The sequence below is a fragment of the Nomascus leucogenys genome, chromosome 2 (assembly GCF_006542625.1).
Source record: "Nomascus leucogenys isolate Asia chromosome 2, Asia_NLE_v1, whole genome shotgun sequence".
NCBI lineage: Eukaryota > Metazoa > Chordata > Mammalia > Primates > Hylobatidae > Nomascus > Nomascus leucogenys.
Genome location: NC_044382.1, coordinates 120,244,299 through 120,266,292, shown reverse-complemented (window position 1 = coordinate 120,266,292; position 21,994 = coordinate 120,244,299). Strand labels below are relative to the sequence as shown.

Here is a 21,994-nt window from a genome sequence, read left to right as displayed (position 1 = left end):
CCTAAGCACATTTAAAGTGTCTACTTATTTACATGGTATGAAATATTTAAGTATCAGTCTATAATGCAGTCACTTTTTCATTCTAAAAATGCAATATTAAAAATTTGATGTAGGCTGGATGTGGTGGCTTACGCCTATAATCCCAGCAGTTTGGGAGGCTGAGGCAGGTGGATCACCTGAGGTCAGGAGTTCAAGACCAGCCTAGCCAACATGGTGAAACCTCGTCTCTGCTAAAAATACAAAAATTAGCTGTATGTTGGTAAGTACCTGTAATCCCAGCTACTCAGAAGGCTGAGGCAGAGAGGATGGCTTAAAACCCAGGAGGCAGAGGTTGCAGTGAGCTGAGATCCCACCACTGCACTCCGTCCAGCCTGGACGATAGAACGAGACTCCATCTCAAAAAAAAAAAAAAAAAAAAAAAAAAAACTGATGTATAGTAAGAATAAAACAACTGGTATTATAATTGATGAAATGTTAGTGACTGAAGAATCCTTACATTTTATGTCATGAAATTACTTGATAGTGAAGGAAAATGGCTATCAAGTCTCTAACAGATTAGTCAGAAAGAGAATCTATAAAAATGACAGAACATTTGCTAGTTACCAGAATGCTTGTAGTTAATCTTGATTTATTTTTCCTTGAGTTAATGAGAAACTCCTTATCAAAGACCTCAAAATTAGTCTACACAAAAGATAGAGGATTCCCAGTTTTTGGCTTCTGTATTTTTTGCTAAAGTGAAATGATATTAACTTCACTTTACTTAAGAGTTTCTTAAATGTTGAGTCCATGGAATGATGTGGATTCAAGACAATAATTTTGTAATTTGAATTATCAGCACCTTACTTTTTTGTAGTTAGAATAGGGAGCCAAAAAATATCTGGCTAGACATATCCATGTCCCGAATGTTCATTTCTATAGCCTTTGATTGCTCTCTGAAGCAGTGATGCATATGAGACTACTATCTCACTCTAAAGGTATTATTATTTTGTATTTCCCTGAGAAGCTGTATAGAATAGTGCACCCCAAAGCGCTGAGCCCTAGATATTAGCAAACTTTTTTTTCTTCCCTGTGATTTTAGGCAAGTTGTTAATTCCTTGGAGTTTAACATGCCTTGCATATGTTCCCAAATTGTTGTTGTTGAGAATCAAATGTTTATGAAACATTTTTGTATATTATGAAATGTAACCAAATGGCAATAATGCCTTATATTTAGAACACAGCCATTTTATATGTGAATGGGAAATGAAGGGCTAGTTTGGGCCAGAAGACCTTAGAGAAAATTAGCCAAAACCAAATGTTTTTAATTGTGTACTTGTAACACTTTTGCTTAACTGTTCATACTGAGCATTTGAAATGTGTGGGCTTGGTGAATAGGGTGTAATCTGTCATGTTCCAAAGAATAGAAGCAGCTCTGGGGCCTGGAGAAGGCCTCTTCCCTTTGTGCACCACAGCATCTGTGCTCCTCCCCGCCCCCTAAGTACCAACCCCAGCTGCCTGCGGGCACAGGCAGACCCATCTGCTCGGGAACATGGAGCTTGATTGATACAGACAGATAAGCTGAGGGTGGACTTCCTGGCTCTTCTAAATATTTAACAGTCTGTGCCTCCCTGACATCTATGTTCAGGGATAGAGGTGTATTTGTCAGAAATACAAACACAGTGGTTAAACAAACATAAAAATTAAACATAAGGAATCAACTCCAATAATAAGAAATTCTAGCAGTTTCTTTTAAAGTTTAGTTTTTAAAAAAGCTGTAGCATAAGGACTGTCTTACACAGGAAGGCATAGATGAGGGGAGGGGCAGGATCCTCATCTTGATGGTCTCCCACATGCCAGGAACAGGGTTCCAGGGTGCTGCACACATAAGTATGTGTATGTAATATTAATAAATAGTAACATAGTTCATATGTTATAAATACATGATACCTTTATTCTTGTTCTATTTAATTTCTTTTCCCCAGTTTCTAAATTTGTGTCTTTATTTATTCAGTTAAGAATAGCGAAACTGGGGTTACTTTGTCAGTTTAGACAGTATCGAAGACTTTTACTGAGATGCATGCTTCACATCTTTTCTTTTTAATTTGTGGGAGAGCTTTTGTTGGAAAACAAAATTAACACCCGTAACCACCAATTGGTATATCAGGTAACAAATCCTTTTAAAAACAAAGTGTATTAGATCTAGTTACTGCACAGCTTGGAAATATGCAGTTTTGGAAACAGTACAGATTAGATTGATACCCTCAGAAATAAAAATATTTCTAGTAAAAGCATAATATAATGTGTTCAGCACCCAAGGGGTTTGTGTCTTCTTGCACAATATGAGTGTTTATTTATTTTTTATTTGCCCATGTACATACAATTCCAGGCTTTGTTTCTGATTTAAGAAAAAAAGTTTGTAAGCATAGTTCTTCTTTGGTAAATGAATGAGATGGAAACGGTTTTCTTAAATACGTGAGAACATATTTTTAGATTCAGAAATGTTTAAGAATGAAACAAATATTGTCCCTAATTTTATTATGTAGCCTCACTGATGACTTTTTTCTTGTAAAAAAAGGTAAGAGTTATCATAAGAAAATTCTAATGAATTAGTTTAAGGATAGAACATTTCTAGCCCTTCTTCCCAGAGTTTGCCATTTAGTAATTTTTTTTGTACTCTTCCAGGAAAAAAAAACCCAAATATATATTAACTGATACTTTTTCACAAAAGGTATGATATTTCTGTGCTCGGGAATTTAGATAGTTGGTCTTTTCCACATGAGCACATGCAGTTGCCCTTCTGTCTGTTTAAACATTTGCATGGTATATGTCCTGTGGCTGGGGATGACTTAAATAGTTCACCTGATGCTGAGCATTTAAGTTGTTTTCAGCTTTTTGCAGATAGGTTTAAAAACTATTTTTTTTTTTTTAATGAAATGATAGGTGGGTGGTTTTTTAAACCATTTTTTTCTTTCTTCACTATGAAAAATTACATGTATACTTTAGAAAATGGGAAAATATAAATAATAAAAACTGTCCATAACCTTGCCAACCAGACATAAGAACCAGCAACATTCTGGTGTATCTGGCCATGTCTTTTATCTATGTGTGTGTATGTGTCGAGGTCCTACCGTCATAGTTCTCAACCTTGCTGTTTTTATCTTACGTTTTCTTGTTTCTTTAGACATTCTTGGAGTGTAATTGTAAATAGCTGTATAATATCATACTATAACTTTGACTAATTTATGATTTTAGTGAAATTTAATTTCTATTTCTTATTTTAGCTGGACCTCCATATACTTTGTATTTTGGTATTAAATTCTATGCTGAAGATCCATGTAAACTTAAAGAAGAAATAACCAGGTATAGTATTGACTTTGTTTTTGAACAGATACATACATTGCATATACAAAAAGCTTTATTTAAAACAAATTAAAATTGGCTTAAACATTTTGATGTGTGTCTACCTGCATTTTGTAATGCATCTCCTGAGAGGGTAAAATTTAAACTAGGATTGCATGAAGTTGATCAGTGTCTGGTGATAGATGTGTTTGAAAATGGCATGAACCTGGGTGACATGATGATACATTTTGCATCTGCTGTGATGAAATATTTCTGTATCATTATTGTTAAGCATGCATTCAGCCTTTGTATTCATATAGAAGTCATTTGAACTGCCTAAAGGAAGGATATTTTGATGTTCACTTTGTACTTCTAAATATATATTTGCACAGCCAGTTATTTCTCTTTAATTGGTTGTAGCTTAAATATTAGCTCTCCAGGTGTTTCATTTATCTCTATAGGAAATGAGAAGATAATTGCTTTTAGTATTAAGGATGGAAACCAATGTTTTAATGCATTACTTCACCTTTGTCACCAAATATTTGATATTAGTAAGAAAGAATTTCTTATCGGTATTGATTAGGTTGTCAAAATAGTGCATGTCAACAACTGAAAGGGCTCATAAAGAACAGACCAGTTATATTTTAACTTATTCCGCTGGTGACCTAGCTGCATGTGGTAGGAAAAACAAAAGTATATTCCCTAACTTAACTGTAAGTGGTCAGTTTTCCTGGTGAACCCATATTAGGGGCTCAAATAAAGCTTAATACCTCCTTTAAAAAAGTTGAAAATCATGTCTTTGGCAGCCTATGGTTTTGTTTCTATTCAATGCTTTCATCTGTCTCAGACTTTCTTTTTTCTTTATTCTGGACTGCACACAGAAGAATGAGAAGAGGATAGGCTAATTGGACCTTTTTCATCCCACTTTGAAGCGCCATATTTAGGCCTCATTTTTATTTTGTTTTATTTTATCCCTCAACTTAAGATATAATCTTTTGAACTCTAATGATTGATTGATGAAAAGATTATATTTCATAATCTGTATTTGTTTAATTTTTTAAGAGACAGTGTCTCGCTCTGTCACACAGGCTAGAGTGTAGCGGTGTAATCATAGCTCAGTGTGACCTCAAACTTCTGGGCTCACAGAATCCTCCTGCCTCAGCCTCAGGAGTAGCTGGGACTACAGGTGTGTGCCACTACACCTAGCTAATACTTTTTTTTTTTTTGTCTTGTTATGTTGACCAGGCTGATCTTGAACTGCTGGCTTCCAGCAATCCTCCTGCCTTGGCCTCCCAAAGCGCTGGGATTACCAGCTTGAGTCACTGCGCCAGTGTAGACCTCATTTTTAGAACCAAGCAGATGTCTGCATTCACATTGTTCATTATCACATTGTTAATGAGCACTTTGAAAAGTAGACATGCCAGTTTAAGCTTTTGCAGAGCACATCTTTCTGGGGAAAGGGCCATTAGGATGGGGTGGAAATGTTGAGGAGAGGGATGGTATTTTCATCAGAGTTTCAGGGGGAAACTGAATTCAAGTGGTATAAAAAATATGCTTGTATCTGTAACTCGTTAGGGAATTGCAAGGGCACAGCATTTTTTAAAAAGTAAAATGAAAGTCCTTCATATTCAGGTTGTGAGTAATCTCTGCCTGTGCCTAATTGTCCTCAGTTGTAAAACTGGAGATGTACCTGTTTCAAGGTTTTCATAAGCATTAAATGGACTAATACATATAAAGCTCTTATGATTGTCCGTGTCTCATACTATGTTTGATGAATGTTAATGCTTATTTCATTCTATCCTTTTTCTAGATGTATAGTGGAATTACATCTTAAATAGGGGTTAGGTTCCAAAAATACTTGAGTTAATGTTAAGAAGGGATAAAAAAGATCATTGTTTTATAATGCATTACTTCACCTCTGTTCACCACACACATGAACAGAAATTTCCCAACAGAATCTACTGATGGCTCATTAATAGAATACATGGATTTTTGAATAATTTACAACCCACAATATTTTCAGTACAACCAGTTATATTGGAAGTTTTAGACCAGCTTGTGTAGTTAATAACACAGTGATATAGCTGGCTTGCAATTAGTGTCCATGATTTGTTGCCTAAAGCATATGGTTGAATTTAGGTAAGTTAAATGTGCATTTAATACATTGATATACACACATTATTCATTTTATTATTGATTTACATGAATATATTACCATTAATGGACCTGAAAAAGAGGAGTCATGAGATAATTTTGGCAAAAGCAAGAACTGAAACCAAAAAGCAAAATCTCCAGATACGTGCTATTTAAGGAAGAGCATACTTCTGCCAGCATTTTCAAGTTGAGTGTTTATCTTAATTTAGTTCTTTGGAAAATTGTACCAGCCTACTCTGCATTGGCTGTTAGGTTGTCTGTAATTTTTCGGTATGAATGATCATGCTATCATAAACATGCTTATACATAATCTTTTATGTATTTTTTTTGACATGTTACTATTTCATACATATTGTATGGCCTCTTTCGCCATCTAACCCAGTCTTTTTTTTTTTTTTTTTTTTTTTTTTTTTTGAGATGAAGTTTTGCTCTTGTCGCCCAGGCTGGAGTGCAGCGGCGCAATCTCAGCTCATTGCAACGTTTGCCTCCTGGATTCAAGCGATTCTCCTGCCTTAGCCTCCCGAGTGTAGCTGGGATTACAGGCGCCCACCAACATGCCCAGCTAATATTTTGTATTTTTAATAGATTCAGGGTTTCGCCATGTTGGGCAGGCTGGTCTCAAACTCCTGACCTCAGGTGATCTGCCCGCCTCGGCCTCCCAAAGTGCTGTAACCCAGTCTTTTTACTCCTGCATTGTATTCCATAATTAACTGTATGCTTTGGCCATCCAGGTCGTTTCCTTTTTTAAAAAAATTAGGGCCGGGCGCAATGGCTCACGCTTGTAATCCCAGCACTTTAGGAGGCCAAGGCGGGCAGATCACGAGGTCAAGAGTTCGAGACCAGCCTGACCAACACAGTGAAACCCCGTCTCTACTAAAAAAATACAAAAATTAGCTGGGCGTGGTGGCAGGTGCCTGTACTCCCAGCCACTCCTGCTTGGGAGGCTGAGGCAAGAGAATCGCATGAACCTGGGAGGCGGAGGTTGCGGTGAGCCAAGATTGCGGCACTGCACTCCAGCCTGGGCGACACAGCTAGACTCCATCTCAAAAAAAAAAAAAAAAAATACAGATAATGCTACAGGGAACTTCTCATGCATATATATGGTCATACTATTAATATATGCAGTATTTCAGGACACTGATGTAGGAAAAAAGACCTGGAATGAATGTGATAGGAAAATAAAGTTTCAGGTTATGAAAAATGTACATTAATAGAGTCATCTGCTTGGAGTCCCCGCTTGTGTTCTAAGGTGTTTTCTGAAGTAAATGAAACTGGGGGGACTTTCAGGTCATATATTCTGAACTCCATCCTTGTAGAACATTTCTGACACATCAGCCAGCTTCCTATTAAGCACTGTTAGGTAGGAAACCTGCTTTGAAAAGCAGTAAGAAATTCAATAAGAAATAATAATTCCCTGATGGTGTATGCAGAATAAATCTGATCTCTCTTTTCTTTATTAGTACTGTAAATAATTCGTGTCCTCAGGAGAGCTGTTAAACTTATTTTCAGTTCTGATTCAAAACATGACATCCTTCCCTGAATTGTGTGTCCTTCATAGCTCTGTATCCTCCACAGATTTGATAAGTATAATACATACATTGGTTAAAAAGACAGGCTTGGGAGACAGAAAGGCTGAGGTCTGCAGCCTTGCTTTGTCATTCACTAGTTCTGTAATCCTGAGAAGATTGCATAGCCTTTTGTAAAGTCTCAGTTTTTTCATCCGTGCAATGGGATTGTAGTATTTCTTCAAAAAGATGCTTGGAGGAATACGTAAGAGTGTACTTGCAAAGTACTTACCATAATGCAAAGATATAAGTGTTCAATAATGATAAAGGTAGCTGATATGGAAATAATGATTATTGTTTTATATTTTCAAATTATTGATTAAAACATTTGGAAAACACCAGCTTGGAGCCCTGAGATAGGTCTTCTTGCATGTTTAAGTCAATCCAGTAATCAGACCCTTCTTATTGCAGGTGTTGATTTAACTATGAATCATTTTACTATCCCCTCTAGCCTGTGTTTCTTGAATTTGTATGTCAAGACAGAATGCACTTACACTTCATTCAATAACTATCTGGAGTTTCATGTTCCAGTGTGCTGAGTAAAAGGAGTTTCAGTGGTGACCAGGACAAGATCTGGTTTCAGTCTGCCTGAAGAGAGAATCTGTCAGTTGTCTTGCTGACAGCCCTATCTGAAATGCCATTGGAATTTCCCTGAACTTTTAAGGATCTTAAAACTCTTTCTAAAAAAAGAAAATAATGTTAGTTCCAAATGACTCATTCATAACACTTTTTAGAGTCTCAAAACAGGTGTCTGATTTTTTTCTTAGTTTTTTAAATAATGTTTCACAGCATTTTGCTGAGGATCGACATTAAGTTCATGTCTTCTTTTTGCAACCCAGAATCTTCCCTTGGTGAAGATGGGCTTGTTTTATTTAGCTTCTTCACTTCCTGTGTGACCCTCAGTCCTATGCTTACTTCCTGAGTCCCTGTCTCCTCCTTTCACTGTAGGTAATGGTCCTCATCTACCTCAGAGTTGAGGGTTACATTTCATTATGGAAGCGAAAGGACTTTGTGAGCTTTAAAGAACTATATAAATGTAAGGTGATGTTACTGCTATTTGTTTCCATATTTTCATCACTGGTTTTAAACTTTAGAGGTGAAAGAGTTACGATTTTCTCTACTGTTTTTCTGCTAAGTCGTATGTGCTATTTTTCTGCATTATTTAATATCATGTTGTGATTTAAGTGTTTCCCTTTGACTCTCATATTTAAGTTTTATCCAGACTGGTTAGATAAAATGCTGTGTTCCTGCTCTTTGTGGCATGAAGGTAATGATCACAGTCCTTATTACCTCTGTGTAGGTTGGTACTCTCCTCTAGGTTCTCCTGTTTCACATTCAGCTAGCACCTAAAATCAAACTCCTCGCTGTCCCTACATCCTTCAGTTTTCTCAGCAGGGTCTCAAGTCATTAGAAGGTGCACTGCAGGATTCTTTGGTGTGAGCATTCATGACTGTTCTTGGCCAGGAATCTTACAGGAGCCTTCTGCTTTGAGCTTCTGTCTGTCTGCCCCTTCTTTAAGAAAGTCCTCCTCTGTTCTTCTTGCCTCTAATTGCTAAATTGTTAATGGTCCTCAACAACTTGTACATCCTTGGTGTCAGTTTAGCTCTTTTTTTAGATAAATAGAAAACTGTGAGGCCAATATTTCAGGCCCGTCTCTTGTGTTGTACTGGTGGTGGTGGTGTGTTAAGTACAGACAGAGTGGAAGAGAGAATGCTCCTCCCCACCTAGAACTCAAAGTCTCAGGGGCAGTGCATATACATCGGTTTGTTAGTTTACGTAAGGAGGTAACCAGAAACTGCTTCATGAAGCCTCTGCTGTGTACCACAATGTATTCTGGAAACTTCCTTGTTAAGTAGATATTTTTAGTTAGCATTCCAGTATGGTACAATGTAACTAAAGTCACAGTACAATTTATTGTCCAAACTCTGACACTTTAGAGAATGATGAAGTGAGTTATTAATAATTACATATTCATAATAGGCATAAATTAGTACTCTCCTAGGCAGACTGGCACATAGGTTCATCTAATTAAAACCAGAGATAAACGAGGACTCAAGCATTCAATCACAGCTTTAATCAGAATGATACAGAAGGAAAGACTCAGCAACTCTAACTTGTTCTAATTTAAATAAAATATTAAATTTACTATAAACCCCATAAAATATATAAAATAAGCAATATATAGTTAATTTAAAATAGGCCCTGAGACACTATAAAATGTTTAACGTATGAAAATATGATTTTACTTTATCACAAATTTGCCTTATGACTACTAAGATGCTTGCTATAATAAAAATCAAGTTTTAAATTAAAAATTGTTTGCCTTCAGTTTTTGATGTCTGTGTTTTTTTTTTTTTCATGCAGGGAGTTAAAGATCCGTGATATCTTTAAAAGGCAGGCTATCCAGGGAAGTTTGAATAGATGCTTTTCTTCTTTATGAATTTCTCAGAGACAGCAAATGATGTTACCAGTTTTTAGAATTTTGTCTGTTTATCCATGTATCCAACTTGCAAATCAACAAGTATTTGTTAAGCAGCTACTATGTGCTGAGCCCTAGATACTAGGAATGCAGTTACTAATGTGATGTGGCTACTGTTTCTTTGTATCTGTTTGTCTGTGTTTCAGCTTTGTTTTCTAATACATATTTTTAATCTCTCTCTTCCTCTTTCCTTTTGTCTTTGAAGCAGATGTCTATCATTTCTGTATTTGGCAAAAGATTTGATTGTCTAGTCAGATGTTAAAGTCTTTTTTTTTTTTTTTTTTTTTTTTTGAGAGAAGGTCTTATTCTGTTGCCCAGGCTGGAGTGCGGTGGCGCAGTTATGGTTCACTGCAACCTCAACCTTCTGGGCTCAGACGATCCTCCTGCCTCAGCCTCCCAAGTAGCTATGACTACATGCATGTACCCCCATACCTGGCTAATTTGTTTTTTGTAGAGATGGGGTTATCACTATGTTGTCCACGCTTGTCTCAAACTCTTGGCCTCAAGCAATCCTCTTTCCACAGCCTCCCAAAGTACTGGGGTTACAGGTGTGAACCACCGTGCACAAAGTCTTAATAGAGGAAGAGAAATTTGCATCTCTGACCCATTTCTTAAAAAAATACACTTCAGGAAAAGAAATTTGAAGATGCCAATAGAGAAGGAGGAGGCTGTAGTAAAATGCAAGTTTCCAGCAGCAAGCAGTGATAATTCTCACAGTTGTCTCTTTTGTTTATAAGGTTTTTTTTGTTTGTTTTTTTGAGACAGGGTCTTGCTCTGTCACCCAGGCTGGGGTGCAGTAGCGCAATCTCAGCTCATGGCAACCTCCGCCTCCTGGGTTCAAGTGATTCTCCTGCCTCAACTTCCCAAGTAGCTGGGACTTACAGGCACGTGCCACCACTCCTAACTTTTGTATTTTTAGTAGATAAAGGGTTTCACCGTGTTGGCCTGGTTGGTCTTGAACTCCTGATCTCAGGTGATCCACCTGCCTCAGCCTCCCAAAGTGCTGGGATTACAGGCGTGAGCCACCATGCCCACTCTTGTTTATAAGGTTTTGTGTTTAAGTTCTCCTAATTTTACTTGACTCTGCTTTTCTCCCCTCCAAGAGGAGCACAGATGATCATTATCAAGTGGATTTAATGCTCAGATGAACATTCAGGGAATTGAAAATAGTTAAATAAGGTTGGAAAAAGGTGTGCAAATTATGGAACAGGGTGGTCACTGATCAGCGGCAAGAAGTGACCCAAGAAGTAAGCAGAAGTAAGAAGTCAGTTTTACAAGCTGTCTTAAGGAGCTTGAACTTTATCCTAAAGGCAAAGGGAAGTCTTTTGAGGGTTGGTTTTTTTTTTTGTTTTTTAACTGAAAGAGTGACATGATCCTGTTTACATCTTAAGAATCCTGCTTACCTCTTGGGAGGATTGGAAGGAAAGTAAGTATGAGTGATGGCAGAACAGTTAGGAGGAGGTTTTAGAAATTTAGGAGAGAGTGACCTGGTCTAGGGGATGGAGAGGAGTATAGATTTCAGAAACAGCATATTTGGTCATTGAATGTGGGTGCCAGGGATGATTACACGTTGTTCCCAGGTTTATTTTACATGGACATCTGAAGGTGGGGGTGCTATTTACTGAAATGGGCAGTGGGGAAACATGGGACATTGAGGAAATTTTCTCTGAAACATATGGTTGCAATAAAAGTTGATGCCAATCTTCTTGAAATAATCAATGTGGCATCTAATATCTAACACAAATGTAACATTTTCTCACTAAGGGCTTTTGTTGTGAGCATTTGGAGAAGAGATATTTAATATAACTGATTATTATGGTTCATTTCCTTTTTTTTTTCTTCCCAATGACATCGAGTCACCTTACAAAACAGAAGTCACAAAAGGACAGGTGAAGTGTGTGAGAGTGTGTGTGCATGTGTGTAAGTGCTAGCATCTGAGGATGATGTGGATGGTTAATTATGTTGGTTCATAAACCTCTGGCCCCTCTCAGTCCTCTAGCAGAATAGCTGAATAAGAAAAAAAATAAAACTAATCAAAGTTACATAATATCCTGATTGATAGAGTTCTAGGGTCAGATTGCTTGGGTTCTAGCTCTAACTCTGCTGCTTAATTTGTTGTGAGGTCCTGGACAAGTTATTTCACCCCTGAGTCTATCAGTTTTCTCATCTGCACAATGGAGAAAATAATATACTGTCTTTATTTTTAAAGTCTTAACCTAAGTTATTATACATAAATCACTTAGGATGAGTTACCGTAATTTACATAATTATACATAAATTACTTAGGATGAGTTACCGTCACAGTGCATGACATTACTGTTACAACAGGTTTTCTTTGGACAACATGGAATGAGCAGATAATAGGCAGAGTATTATGTAATATAGGTTGGGTCTGTGTGATTTCTTCCTCCCAGTAAGAGCATGTTGTGGTGGCAGTGGCAGTAATGATAGCTTAAAAGAGCTTGGAGTTATCCTTTGCATTCACCTTGTGAGGTGGATGCTGTCAACTGTTCCAGTTTTGCAGGTGGGGAGGCTGGCTGTTGGAGAGGTTAAGCAGCAGCCCAAGGCTACAGAGGTAGTGAATGCCGGGGCTGGGAAGTAAGCGAAGCAGTTGAACTTGAAAGCTGCACTTTTTATCCACAACCCTGTATTGCCTCTGTAAGGTATGTTTCAGTAATTCCTGTTCACTCAACAGCCCCCGCACGCAAGAATGAGGGGTGGCTTTATTTTAATTGAAGGTAATTGGTTGTTAACCTTGATTATCAGGGTCTGAAACTTCAGGTTTGAGTAGTGTAAGAGATCGTTAATCTCTCTTTTTGTTTCTCTTTTAGATATCAGTTTTTCTTGCAGGTGAAGCAAGATGTCCTTCAGGGCCGCCTGCCCTGTCCCATCAACATTGCTGCTCAGCTGGGAGCGTATGCCATCCAGTGTAGGTGCCACTTAAGCATATTTGCCTCAGAAATGTTTGGATAAAGTATTCGCATTTTTAAAAGCGAGTTTACGTACTAAAACTCTTCTTATCCATGAGATTTTGCAAAAAAAAAAAAAAATTGAATTTATTTGGAATTCAAGTTTTGTTCAGTGTTCCTTCAGAAGAGGTAAAAATGGAGCCGAGTACAAATCCCTTATGGTAGGTCGTGTGGAGGTTTAGTCACTGGAAGAGCATTGATTCTTGATGAAGTGGAGGGTCTAACAATCTGTTCTATCTACATCTCATCTGAGTTTATTGATTTTCCTCCCCACACACTCTCTGAAGCTTCTATGTGTCAGAGATCCCATTGCTCCTGCATCGGTGCTGTGAAGAGTCTGCATGGCCAGGTGCCATCGCTAGGTTCAGCATGTGGCATGGGTGTTGAGCTCAGTGCTCTTCAGCTCTTCGTGTTAATATGGTGGCTCTGTGGGGTGGCTCCAGGATTCATTGTCATTTTGGAGACTGAGGCTGAGACTACTTCCAGTAACAATTAGACACCTTCTAAGAATCAAGCTAGATGTGGGGAGAATAAGATAGCATGGTCCTTGCCCTTGTGGCACTTGCAGACCAAAAATAATCTAGAAGAAATATGCTAAGAAAAATGTCATATAGGGGAACTGGGTTGGGGCTTGCAAGGTAGATTAACATAGGGAGAAGCATTTGTATAGGAGTAATATAGTGGGCTGTCTGGTATCATTTTGCTTCTTTGTGTAAATTGTAATGGGATATGTGCAGCATTGTATTGCATTTCCATGATCATTATTTCAGGCAAAGGTGTATTGAATCACATGCACTATTTCTTGGTGTCATTATCTGAAAGGATATATTGAGGTCATGGTTGTTTTTCACTTCCAGCATTTCTAACATTTGTACTTCAAATGCTGTTTACAACATTTTACTTCACATACATTGTTAAGAGTAATCGAGGTAAAAACAATGATACAATTATAGTCTTTGGGAATGCAAAAATAAAGAACTTCTGTTTTTAAGTCCAGAATTTGTTGCTACTATCCATATATGCTCATCAGAGTTGTTTTAGTAAAATTATTTAGTTGTCTTTTATGTGAATTTTAATAAGACATTTGAAAAAATGTTAAGCATGTTAGGAATATTTTATTTCTATGTTTTAAGGACTATTTTCCTGAAATGGAAAAAACTATAATATCTTTCTTTTTTAGCGGAGCTTGGAGATTATGACCCATATAAACATACTGCAGGATATGTATCTGAGTACCGGTTTGTTCCTGATCAGAAGGAAGAACTTGAAGAAGCCATAGAAAGGATTCATAAAACTCTAATGTAAGAATCATCACACCATGTCTTATTGCATCATCCGTCAGTCATCATCTTCTGATATTCATAAGAAAAGTTTCTAGAATGATAAATTCTTCACCTGTGCATTTAATATTCTAATACTCCTCTTTGTATAGTTTAACTGCTTTTAACTCTAAAATGCTCATCGAAAACTTCAGTAATTTAAAAAGTGTAAAAGAGAAAGTAATTTCAATATGTAAAGTTACCATTTTTTGGTCAATGGCCATTCAGACATCTCTTTCTATGTACAATTTCCCAGAGAAAATTTTTCGTACATAGTTCATGTATTTATGATATTATGTAGTGGAATCATTCTGTAAATACTAGATTTTGCAGTCTTTTTTTTTCAGTCACCAGTATCTTGTGAAATTAATCTTTCAACTATAAATTTGTTTAATCACAACAAGTTTTAACCATAAATGCATTAATATATTCTTCAATGTTTCCTCTGTCTGAAGTATCCCAGTTCTTCACAGTTATAAGCCAAGTCCTATTCAGGCCATAGCAATGAGTCTGGAAATAGTGATGATGCCGCTGTGAAACCTTTGAGGGTATTGTGTTAACACCGCATGCATTTCTGAGAGTAGACACGCTCTCCTAGTAGGATTTTCAATTCATGGCCTATAGCGTTGAAGTTATAATCTCATTATAGTTATTTTGGTTAAATTCTTTACACTGGTTAACATTGCTTTATTCCCTGTTATGTAACACTCCTTCTTGAATATGCTTGGTTTCAGATCTATTATAGTTAAGGAAAAAAAAAATGGCTGGACGTGGTGGCTCATGCCTGCAATGCCAGCACTTTGGGAGGCTGAGGCAGGTAGATCACTTGAGGTCAGGAGTTTGAGAACAGCCTGGCTAAAATGGTGAAGTCCCATCTCTACTAAGAATACAAAAATTAGCCGGGCGTGGCAGCATGTGCCTGTAATCCCAGTTACTTGGGAGGCTGAGGCAGGAGAATCACTTGAACCCGGGAGGTGGAGGTTGCAGTGAGCCGAGATCACGCCATTGCACTCCAGCCTGGGCAACGAACGAAACTCCATCTCAAAAAAAAAAAAAAAAAAAAGAAAGAAAAAAATGTAGAATTTATCTGGTCACAAAAAAATGTTTGCCTAAAGGATCCGTTTCAGTGAGTGTAGAAGCAGAAGTCAGCTGCTGAATTGCAATCAGAGAAAGAGGCCCTCTATGTTGTATTAGCATGCACTAGAAGGCTCTCCAACCCGATTGTAGAGTCCTTCATTTTCACATTCTGCTGAAGTAGATGCTCAGAGAGTGCTTGTTATAACGTTAGGAAGGGCAACGTGTTTGGCACATTCTGAGAGTACTGATTCTACTAGGGGTTTCAAAGCACAGTTATATAGTGAAATTACCAAGGAGCTTTGGGTAAAGGCTCTCATGTGATTTAGATGACAGTGTTGACATTGTGACTGTTATTTCTAAGAATAAAGCTTGATCAAGGTGTGGTGTGTCTAATTTGATGAACATTCTTCATGGATTTCAAAAGTATGGTACGTTGGTGGTTTTCCAGTGCGTTGTGGCTGAAATGAAATATGTCACTGCAGGATTTCTTAATTTTTAAGATTCGACCTCCTTTGGTTATCTATTAAAATCTCAGTCCCTGTCTCTCTCTCTCTCTCACACACACACACACTCGCTTGCACATGCATATTTAACTCTTCTGTGCAGATTTCTGGCTGGTGCTCACCCTCATCAGGAATGAATGCTGTTTTCTTTATATTACCACCAATGAAGATTTTGGGAAGAATTCTGTATTCTGTATTAAGAAAATGACAAGCATTTTTTACAATCTCTGTACGTTAATCAATGTATTTTCAAACTACACATGTGCTCAGGAGATCTTGATATGATCCCAGTTGGGTGGTGGCGACCCCATTCTCTTCCTCCTACCAACCATTGCTCTAGTTCCCTTTGCTTTGGATGGAGAGCTGCTGGTGCACAGAGACATTTTACTCTTTGTGAAGGGGATGGTGTTTAATTTGAGTGCTTATATTCTCAATAACCTTTTTAGGAGTTCTGAAACTGAGAATTTTTAATATATGCTGGGACATTAGGGATAGGCTATAATGAGCCAGAATGGATTTGGTAAATGAAATTAATGTAAGTATCACTTCAGAGTATAAAATTTTGTCACCAAGAAGCAAAGGCCTTCTTGAAATACAAGGACTTATGTTTGCATTAGTAAAAAGTATTATTTGTTTTCCCAATGAATACAGTGAAGATAGTTTGCATCCCTGTAAGTGCAGTAGCTGCTGTAAAATAAGGCTCTTTGTTTTTGTGCTGGGTATAGGGGTCAGGCTCCTTCTGAGGCTGAGCTGAATTACTTGAGGACTGCCAAATCGCTGGAGATGTATGGTGTTGACCTCCATCCCGTCTATGTGAGTAACATTTAATTAACACAAAATATTTTAAGCTGATGACATTTTTCTTAAAAAGTCAGAGACTCCCAAAGGAAAGCTGCGGTCCTGTTGTTTAGCAAGCAGATGATACTTTTTTGTCTATGTTTTTCTAACACAAAGCAGCTCTTGTGTGGATTGAACCCTAATGAGTTTTGCATAAAAATGTGTGATTATATTTCCATGTGTAGAAAACAATTAAATGGGCTTGAAAACACAATCTGGATAACAGATCCAAAGGGCTTAGCTAAACATCAAAACAATATAAAATTGATGTATAGGCCAGGCACGGTGGCTCATGCCTGTAAGTAATTCCAGCACTTGGGGAGGCTGAGGTGGGTGGATCACCTGAGGTCAGGAGTTTGAGACCAGCCTGGCCAACATGGCGAAACCCTGTCTCTATTAAAAATACAAAAATTAGCTGGACGTGGTGGCGGGCGCCTGTAATCCCAGCCACTCGGGAGGCTGAGGCAGGAGAATGGCTTGAACCACCTGGGAGGCAGAGGTTGCAGTGAGCCGAGATCGTGCCACTGCACTCCAGCCTGGCAACAGAGCAAGACGGCATCTCAAAAAAAAAAAAAAAAAAATTGGTGTATAATTGACTGTATTAGACAGAAAACAGGAGGATTTTTCAAAAAATAGATTTTATGGCAGCAAAACGTAAATACAATCACTTGCCTGGTAAAGTAGGCAGTAGGCAATAGGCCAGGTGCAACTACTGTTGATTCTGTCAATATGAGGGTTACCACCTACTGTAGGTATCACTACATTAATAAAAATATTTTTGCAGATTTTTTTCAGTGGTTTATGAAAACTTGCTGAATACTCATCAGTGAGCAGTTACACTGAATCTGCACTGAGTGTTCTGGATCCGGGTTTTAACCTTTGAGCTACTTCTCTTAGGCTACCAATTGTTTATTCTATGTCAATGAGATTAGAATGCCTTTGCCTTTGAATTAAGAGGAGTGTGGATAGCAGTAGTTAAATTTTATTTGAGGAAATGAGCCAGGTACTTTATTCTTTATAGGAAATGAATTGCTGGAGAGTATTTATAGACTGATTTTTTTAATCAGTTGGATTATGGAACTCAATTTTTAAAGAACCCTAATAAAACTTTCTCTAGTGCAAATAACACTCATGCATTCATTTTGTATATGTCTTTTGCTCATTAGCATTTTCTCCAAGAAGAAACAATCTCATATTATTTTTACAGTTAGAAGCATTCCTGTTTAATGTAGCAATAAAAGCTATAGATTTGGGGGAAGAAGTAGTTCCCTGATATATTAGATTCCAATTTCATTAGGTCATTAATGCTTCATAGCACTGTCCTTTAAGAATACTGCTAAAACTGTAGAATCATTGTCGTTTTCCCTTCCCTCCCTTTAGCCACATTAATCTTGTTAGGTTTTCAGTTTTTAAAATAAAACATTCTATAGGAAATTTATAAAGAGAGTCTTCTGCAAAATGCTTCTACATTTGTATAATGTTTATCCTAATTCGAAACCACCTTTTGTTGATGGTAGAAATTTATGGCAAATGAGCTAGATTTATTAGACTCTTCAGTGCATTCCTTTAAGATTTGAATTTTAAGAACTGAAAGTGGGCATCGGCAGGTATTCTTCCAAATGTATTGCTTTATGTTCTTTGTGAATATAATTTTGCAGGTTACCATTTATCTTAGAGTAGAAATAACATGATCACAAACAGTTCTGTGCATGTCCTTGGTACCCACTCTGTGACTTTTTCATTTTGAGATCCTATTTTTAAAATTTGGATTTATTATTGCCTGAAAATAAGGGTTCTCTAGTCTTTACCAGAAGAGATTGTACTTTCACATTTTTGAGCAGTCTTAAAGTTATAGGTGGAAGTAGGAAGAAACATGATAGAGACTTCAGAAAATTCAAGTGTGTGTCTGCTAGTGACTGCCTAAACTTTCTAGAGAGAGTTGGGGTGGGGATGAAGTGGGTTTCATGACTGTCCGCATCGGAGATAAATCAGGCCATTCAAAAGCACCCTTGATAGAAGCCAGTGGTTCTCAGTCTTTGACTGCACAGAAGTGTCACCTGGGAGTCCTGTGTTTTTTCTGCTACTTTGGCCTCTTCATTAGAGATTCTGATTTAACTGTTTCTGGTAATGCCCAGGCATCAGCATTTTAAGCTGCACAGTGATTCCAGTTAATATGCTGCTAGGGTTGAACACCACTGTGTAAGGAAAGTTGGGTAAGTCCCATTGGCCTGACTGGTAGTCCAGACTCATTTTAATGAACTGAAGTAACAAGTATGAAGAACACTAACAGAAAGTTTCTTTTAAAACTTTGAAAAAAATAAGCAACAAGTTAGCTACTATCATAGTGTATCTAGCTTTCTAGGCTGATGTCTTTCAAAAATTAAATCCAATATTAATATAACAAATTATATCTGTATGGTCAATTATAGTTTGACAAAGAGATTTTATGTGAATATGTGGTTATAGGCATATGTTTGTTTTTGCAGGGAGAAAACAAGTCTGAGTATTTCTTAGGATTAACTCCGGTTGGTGTTGTTGTCTACAAGAATAAAAAGCAAGTGGGGAAGTATTTCTGGTAGGTATGCCTTGAGAACAGAGTTGGCATTCTATGTTTTGGACTTATGGGACTCTTGTGTCAGGGAAAGAGTTGGGGAAAACAAAACAGGTATATTTCCAGTGGGTGATAAATAAATGAGTGAAATTGGGTGTGAGTGTTCTCCTGTTGCACCTCAGTATATGTTTTCTGTGTAAATTTCAGACACTGTGTTTCTAGACTCTTTTTTCCCTGGGAGCTGTGTGTAGTAGGATTTCTTACCCATTTCAGTACGTGCTGGTGGGCTGTGGATCCAGGACTATTCTGACTTTTAGCTCCAAATGGGGATGAGTTGGAGAGATTGGGAAGCCCATGGCTCTGCACTGTTTGGGAAGGCAGCACTGCCACAATCTGGGGATTCCAAGGTCATTGTGCATTTAGTGGAGAAGCATAGGACAATGAGAATGGAGTTTTCTTTAGGGTGTATGGGGAGCTCTCTCTGTCCCTGTGTGTACTGGGTGTGGAGCAGTATATAAAGGAGCCAGTATTCACCAGTCTTTTTCCACTGGACACTTCCCTGATTTTCTGAAAGGTTAATACTTAAAAACAGCAACAACACCATCTGCTTTGTTTTTTAGGCCTCGGATTACAAAAGTTCACTTCAAGGAGACTCAATTCGAACTCAGAGTACTGGGCAAAGATGTAAGTTTCCAAGCCCTGAGCTTAAATTAGAGGAGGGGTGTCTTGTGTGTTCATTTATAGCTTAAAAGACATTGTGAAGAAATATTTTCTTCAGCTGCTTCCACATGGAACCAGGTTAATTAATTCACATGCACAACTTCTCAAGGAAGGAAAGGGAAGTGAAATGAAATGAATGAGAGGGTCATGGAGAAATGGGCATTTTAGATTTAGCGAAGGAAAGCAAAACCTTTCTAAGGCAGAGGAGAGAATAGGAGGTGATCATTGTTGTTAGTGTAATTTGCTTTCCAGTACTCTCTGTGAGGGTAGAAGGTAGGAGTTATAATCAGAAGGGTATGGCCTACTTTCAGGACTGCCAAAATGCGTTCTAATTTTGCTCTAATGTAAATCAAACAACCTTTTGGGAGTCTCACTTCTGCTCTTTCCCTCACTGAGTGTGATAGACAAACCAGATGGAAATTCTGGATGCTTTCAAGGGAGAATGTAAAAATGCCGGCCTTTGCTTTGCAACTTGGCAATTTCCTCTGGGAGTATTTGGGTAATGGGCACAGAATTTGTCAGTGCCTGGATGTGCTTTCATGCCTTGATGGGTATCTTTGAGAAAAATGGTCAAAAGAAGGCAAGGATATGAAAGCTTCCTTTTGATCTACCTGTGAAAATAATGCTTCATTGAAGTGTTACTACTGTAAACCATATATTATGGGATACATGAGTGAAAATATGATGTTTAATCCATATTTATGGGATACATAAGTGAAAACATGATATAGGAGAATCTGCCCTTCTGTCTCTTTGATACTAACTTTGTGCAGAACAAAAACTAAGTGGAGTTGAATTGATTTTCTTGATTAAAGAAAAGTAAATTGGTGCTTACCCATGCACACATTGAGACACAGGAACAGTAGAGCTGCAGCTACATTTGGGGCGTGGTGTTTGGCAGGGTGCCTCACATGTAGTAGGTACTTCATAAGTATCTGTTGAATGATCAATGAACTGATGCACTGAGACACTGTGTGCTGCCAAATCAGAAAACCTGATGCTACTCTTTGTTCTCCTAATAGGAAATAAACATTATCTCATACTGAACTATATGGCATGCTGCCATTTACTGATACAATTAAAATTGGATTTTGAAATGAGTTTTAACAATTTGTAAGGAAGGGAAATTCCAGATTTTTCAAGAAATGATAGTACAGAAGCCATACAGTTGTTCTGATGGTTTCGTTTGGAGGAAATCCAATGTGTTCTTCAGCTCCTGATTAGACATCTCAATTTTAAAAGATGTGCGTTATAATGTAAGACTGAATTAAAATCATTCAAAAAGTAGAGTAGCTAATTAGATAGGAGGATTTTGTAGTTTCTCCCTATGTTGCCATTAGGTTCACATGAATAATAATTCATCTAAATAATAATAATGCAAGGAATAAGATCTGTTAAATGTATTTGAAAATAATGTTTCAAGTTATTTTAGCAGAATGTGATAATCAAAAGACTTCTATGGAAGCATGACTATTATTCAAAGTATTCTTTCCTTATAAGTTATTTTTGTGAGTGAGGTCCTCTGGTGAATGACTTTCATGTTATTATTACAGTGCCCTAAAATATATGTCTCAGGATAAATATTTGGCTAAGTCCCAGCTAACCTGAACTTTCATCTTCTTGGACTTCTTCATGATCAGGCAAAAACAACAGCAACAAAATTGATATCATCATGTTATTTTTCAAATGACAGTCTCCATCAAATGACCCTGTTTCCTGTGTACTCGGCTCAGGTGTCTCCCACCCCCACCTCATTCCTTCCCCAGCTTTGAGATGAAATGGATGTCTGGGGAGGCCCAAGGCACTGCACACTTCTAGGTCATTAAGCTCAATGTCAGTGATCTTTAATAAGGTGACAAAGCAGGTCATATAACTCAGAGGCTTGAATTAAAGGTTTTTTTTATTGCTATTAAGTATCACATTAATTTAGTCAAAGCATTCTATTTCCTAGGTATTCTTGCTTGTGGTCTTTTCTCTTTCTCCACCAGGGTACCTCTCTGTGAGGCAGTGATTTACATAATGGTTGAATTAGGTTGATTATTATGGAGGCTTAACTGTACTCACAAATTGAATTTAAAAGCCCCTTAAAACCCATCACTTGGAACAGTAATCACATTCAGCATGAAGAATGGTTGAAATGCTTGTTCTGCTGGTTTGCTGGTCTGGTCAGAAAGACTTAGTATGGTCATAGCATTTAGGCCAAATTCAGAGACACTTTCATGCATTAAACTTCCAAATAAGTACCGTTGTTTACATAATTTTTTACAAAAAACTAAACTTTTAGTATAAAAATGTTCACTGTAGAAAATCCAGAAAATACCCTGCAAAGAAGAAAATTAAAATTATTCATTATCCTAAAACTCAGAGGTAATGAATATTAATATTTTGATACAGTTGCTTCTAGATTTCACCCTTTCAGTGTGAATGTGTATACATTTATACATACATGTAGATTATCCCCTATGTGGTTTTGTACATGCTTTTGTGTTTTATATTGTATCA

At 37.4% G+C, this 21,994-nt stretch overlaps 1 protein-coding gene across 2 annotated transcripts in view; it reads left to right on the top strand.

The window, feature by feature from the left end:
- The window catches only part of EPB41L4A (erythrocyte membrane protein band 4.1 like 4A), a 261,160-nt gene that overhangs the window by 147,224 nt on the left and 91,942 nt on the right, over window positions 1-21,994 (top strand). For both annotated transcript variants that reach the window (XM_003259826.4, XM_030817603.1), the window contains exons 4-9: window positions 3,261-3,339; window positions 12,348-12,445; window positions 13,666-13,786; window positions 16,110-16,197; window positions 18,708-18,796; window positions 19,393-19,456. In XM_003259826.4, coding sequence (XP_003259874.2) covers window positions 3,261-3,339; window positions 12,348-12,445; window positions 13,666-13,786; window positions 16,110-16,197; window positions 18,708-18,796; window positions 19,393-19,456 — 539 coding nt within the window. The remainder of the gene's footprint in view (window positions 1-3,260; window positions 3,340-12,347; window positions 12,446-13,665; window positions 13,787-16,109; window positions 16,198-18,707; window positions 18,797-19,392; window positions 19,457-21,994) is intronic.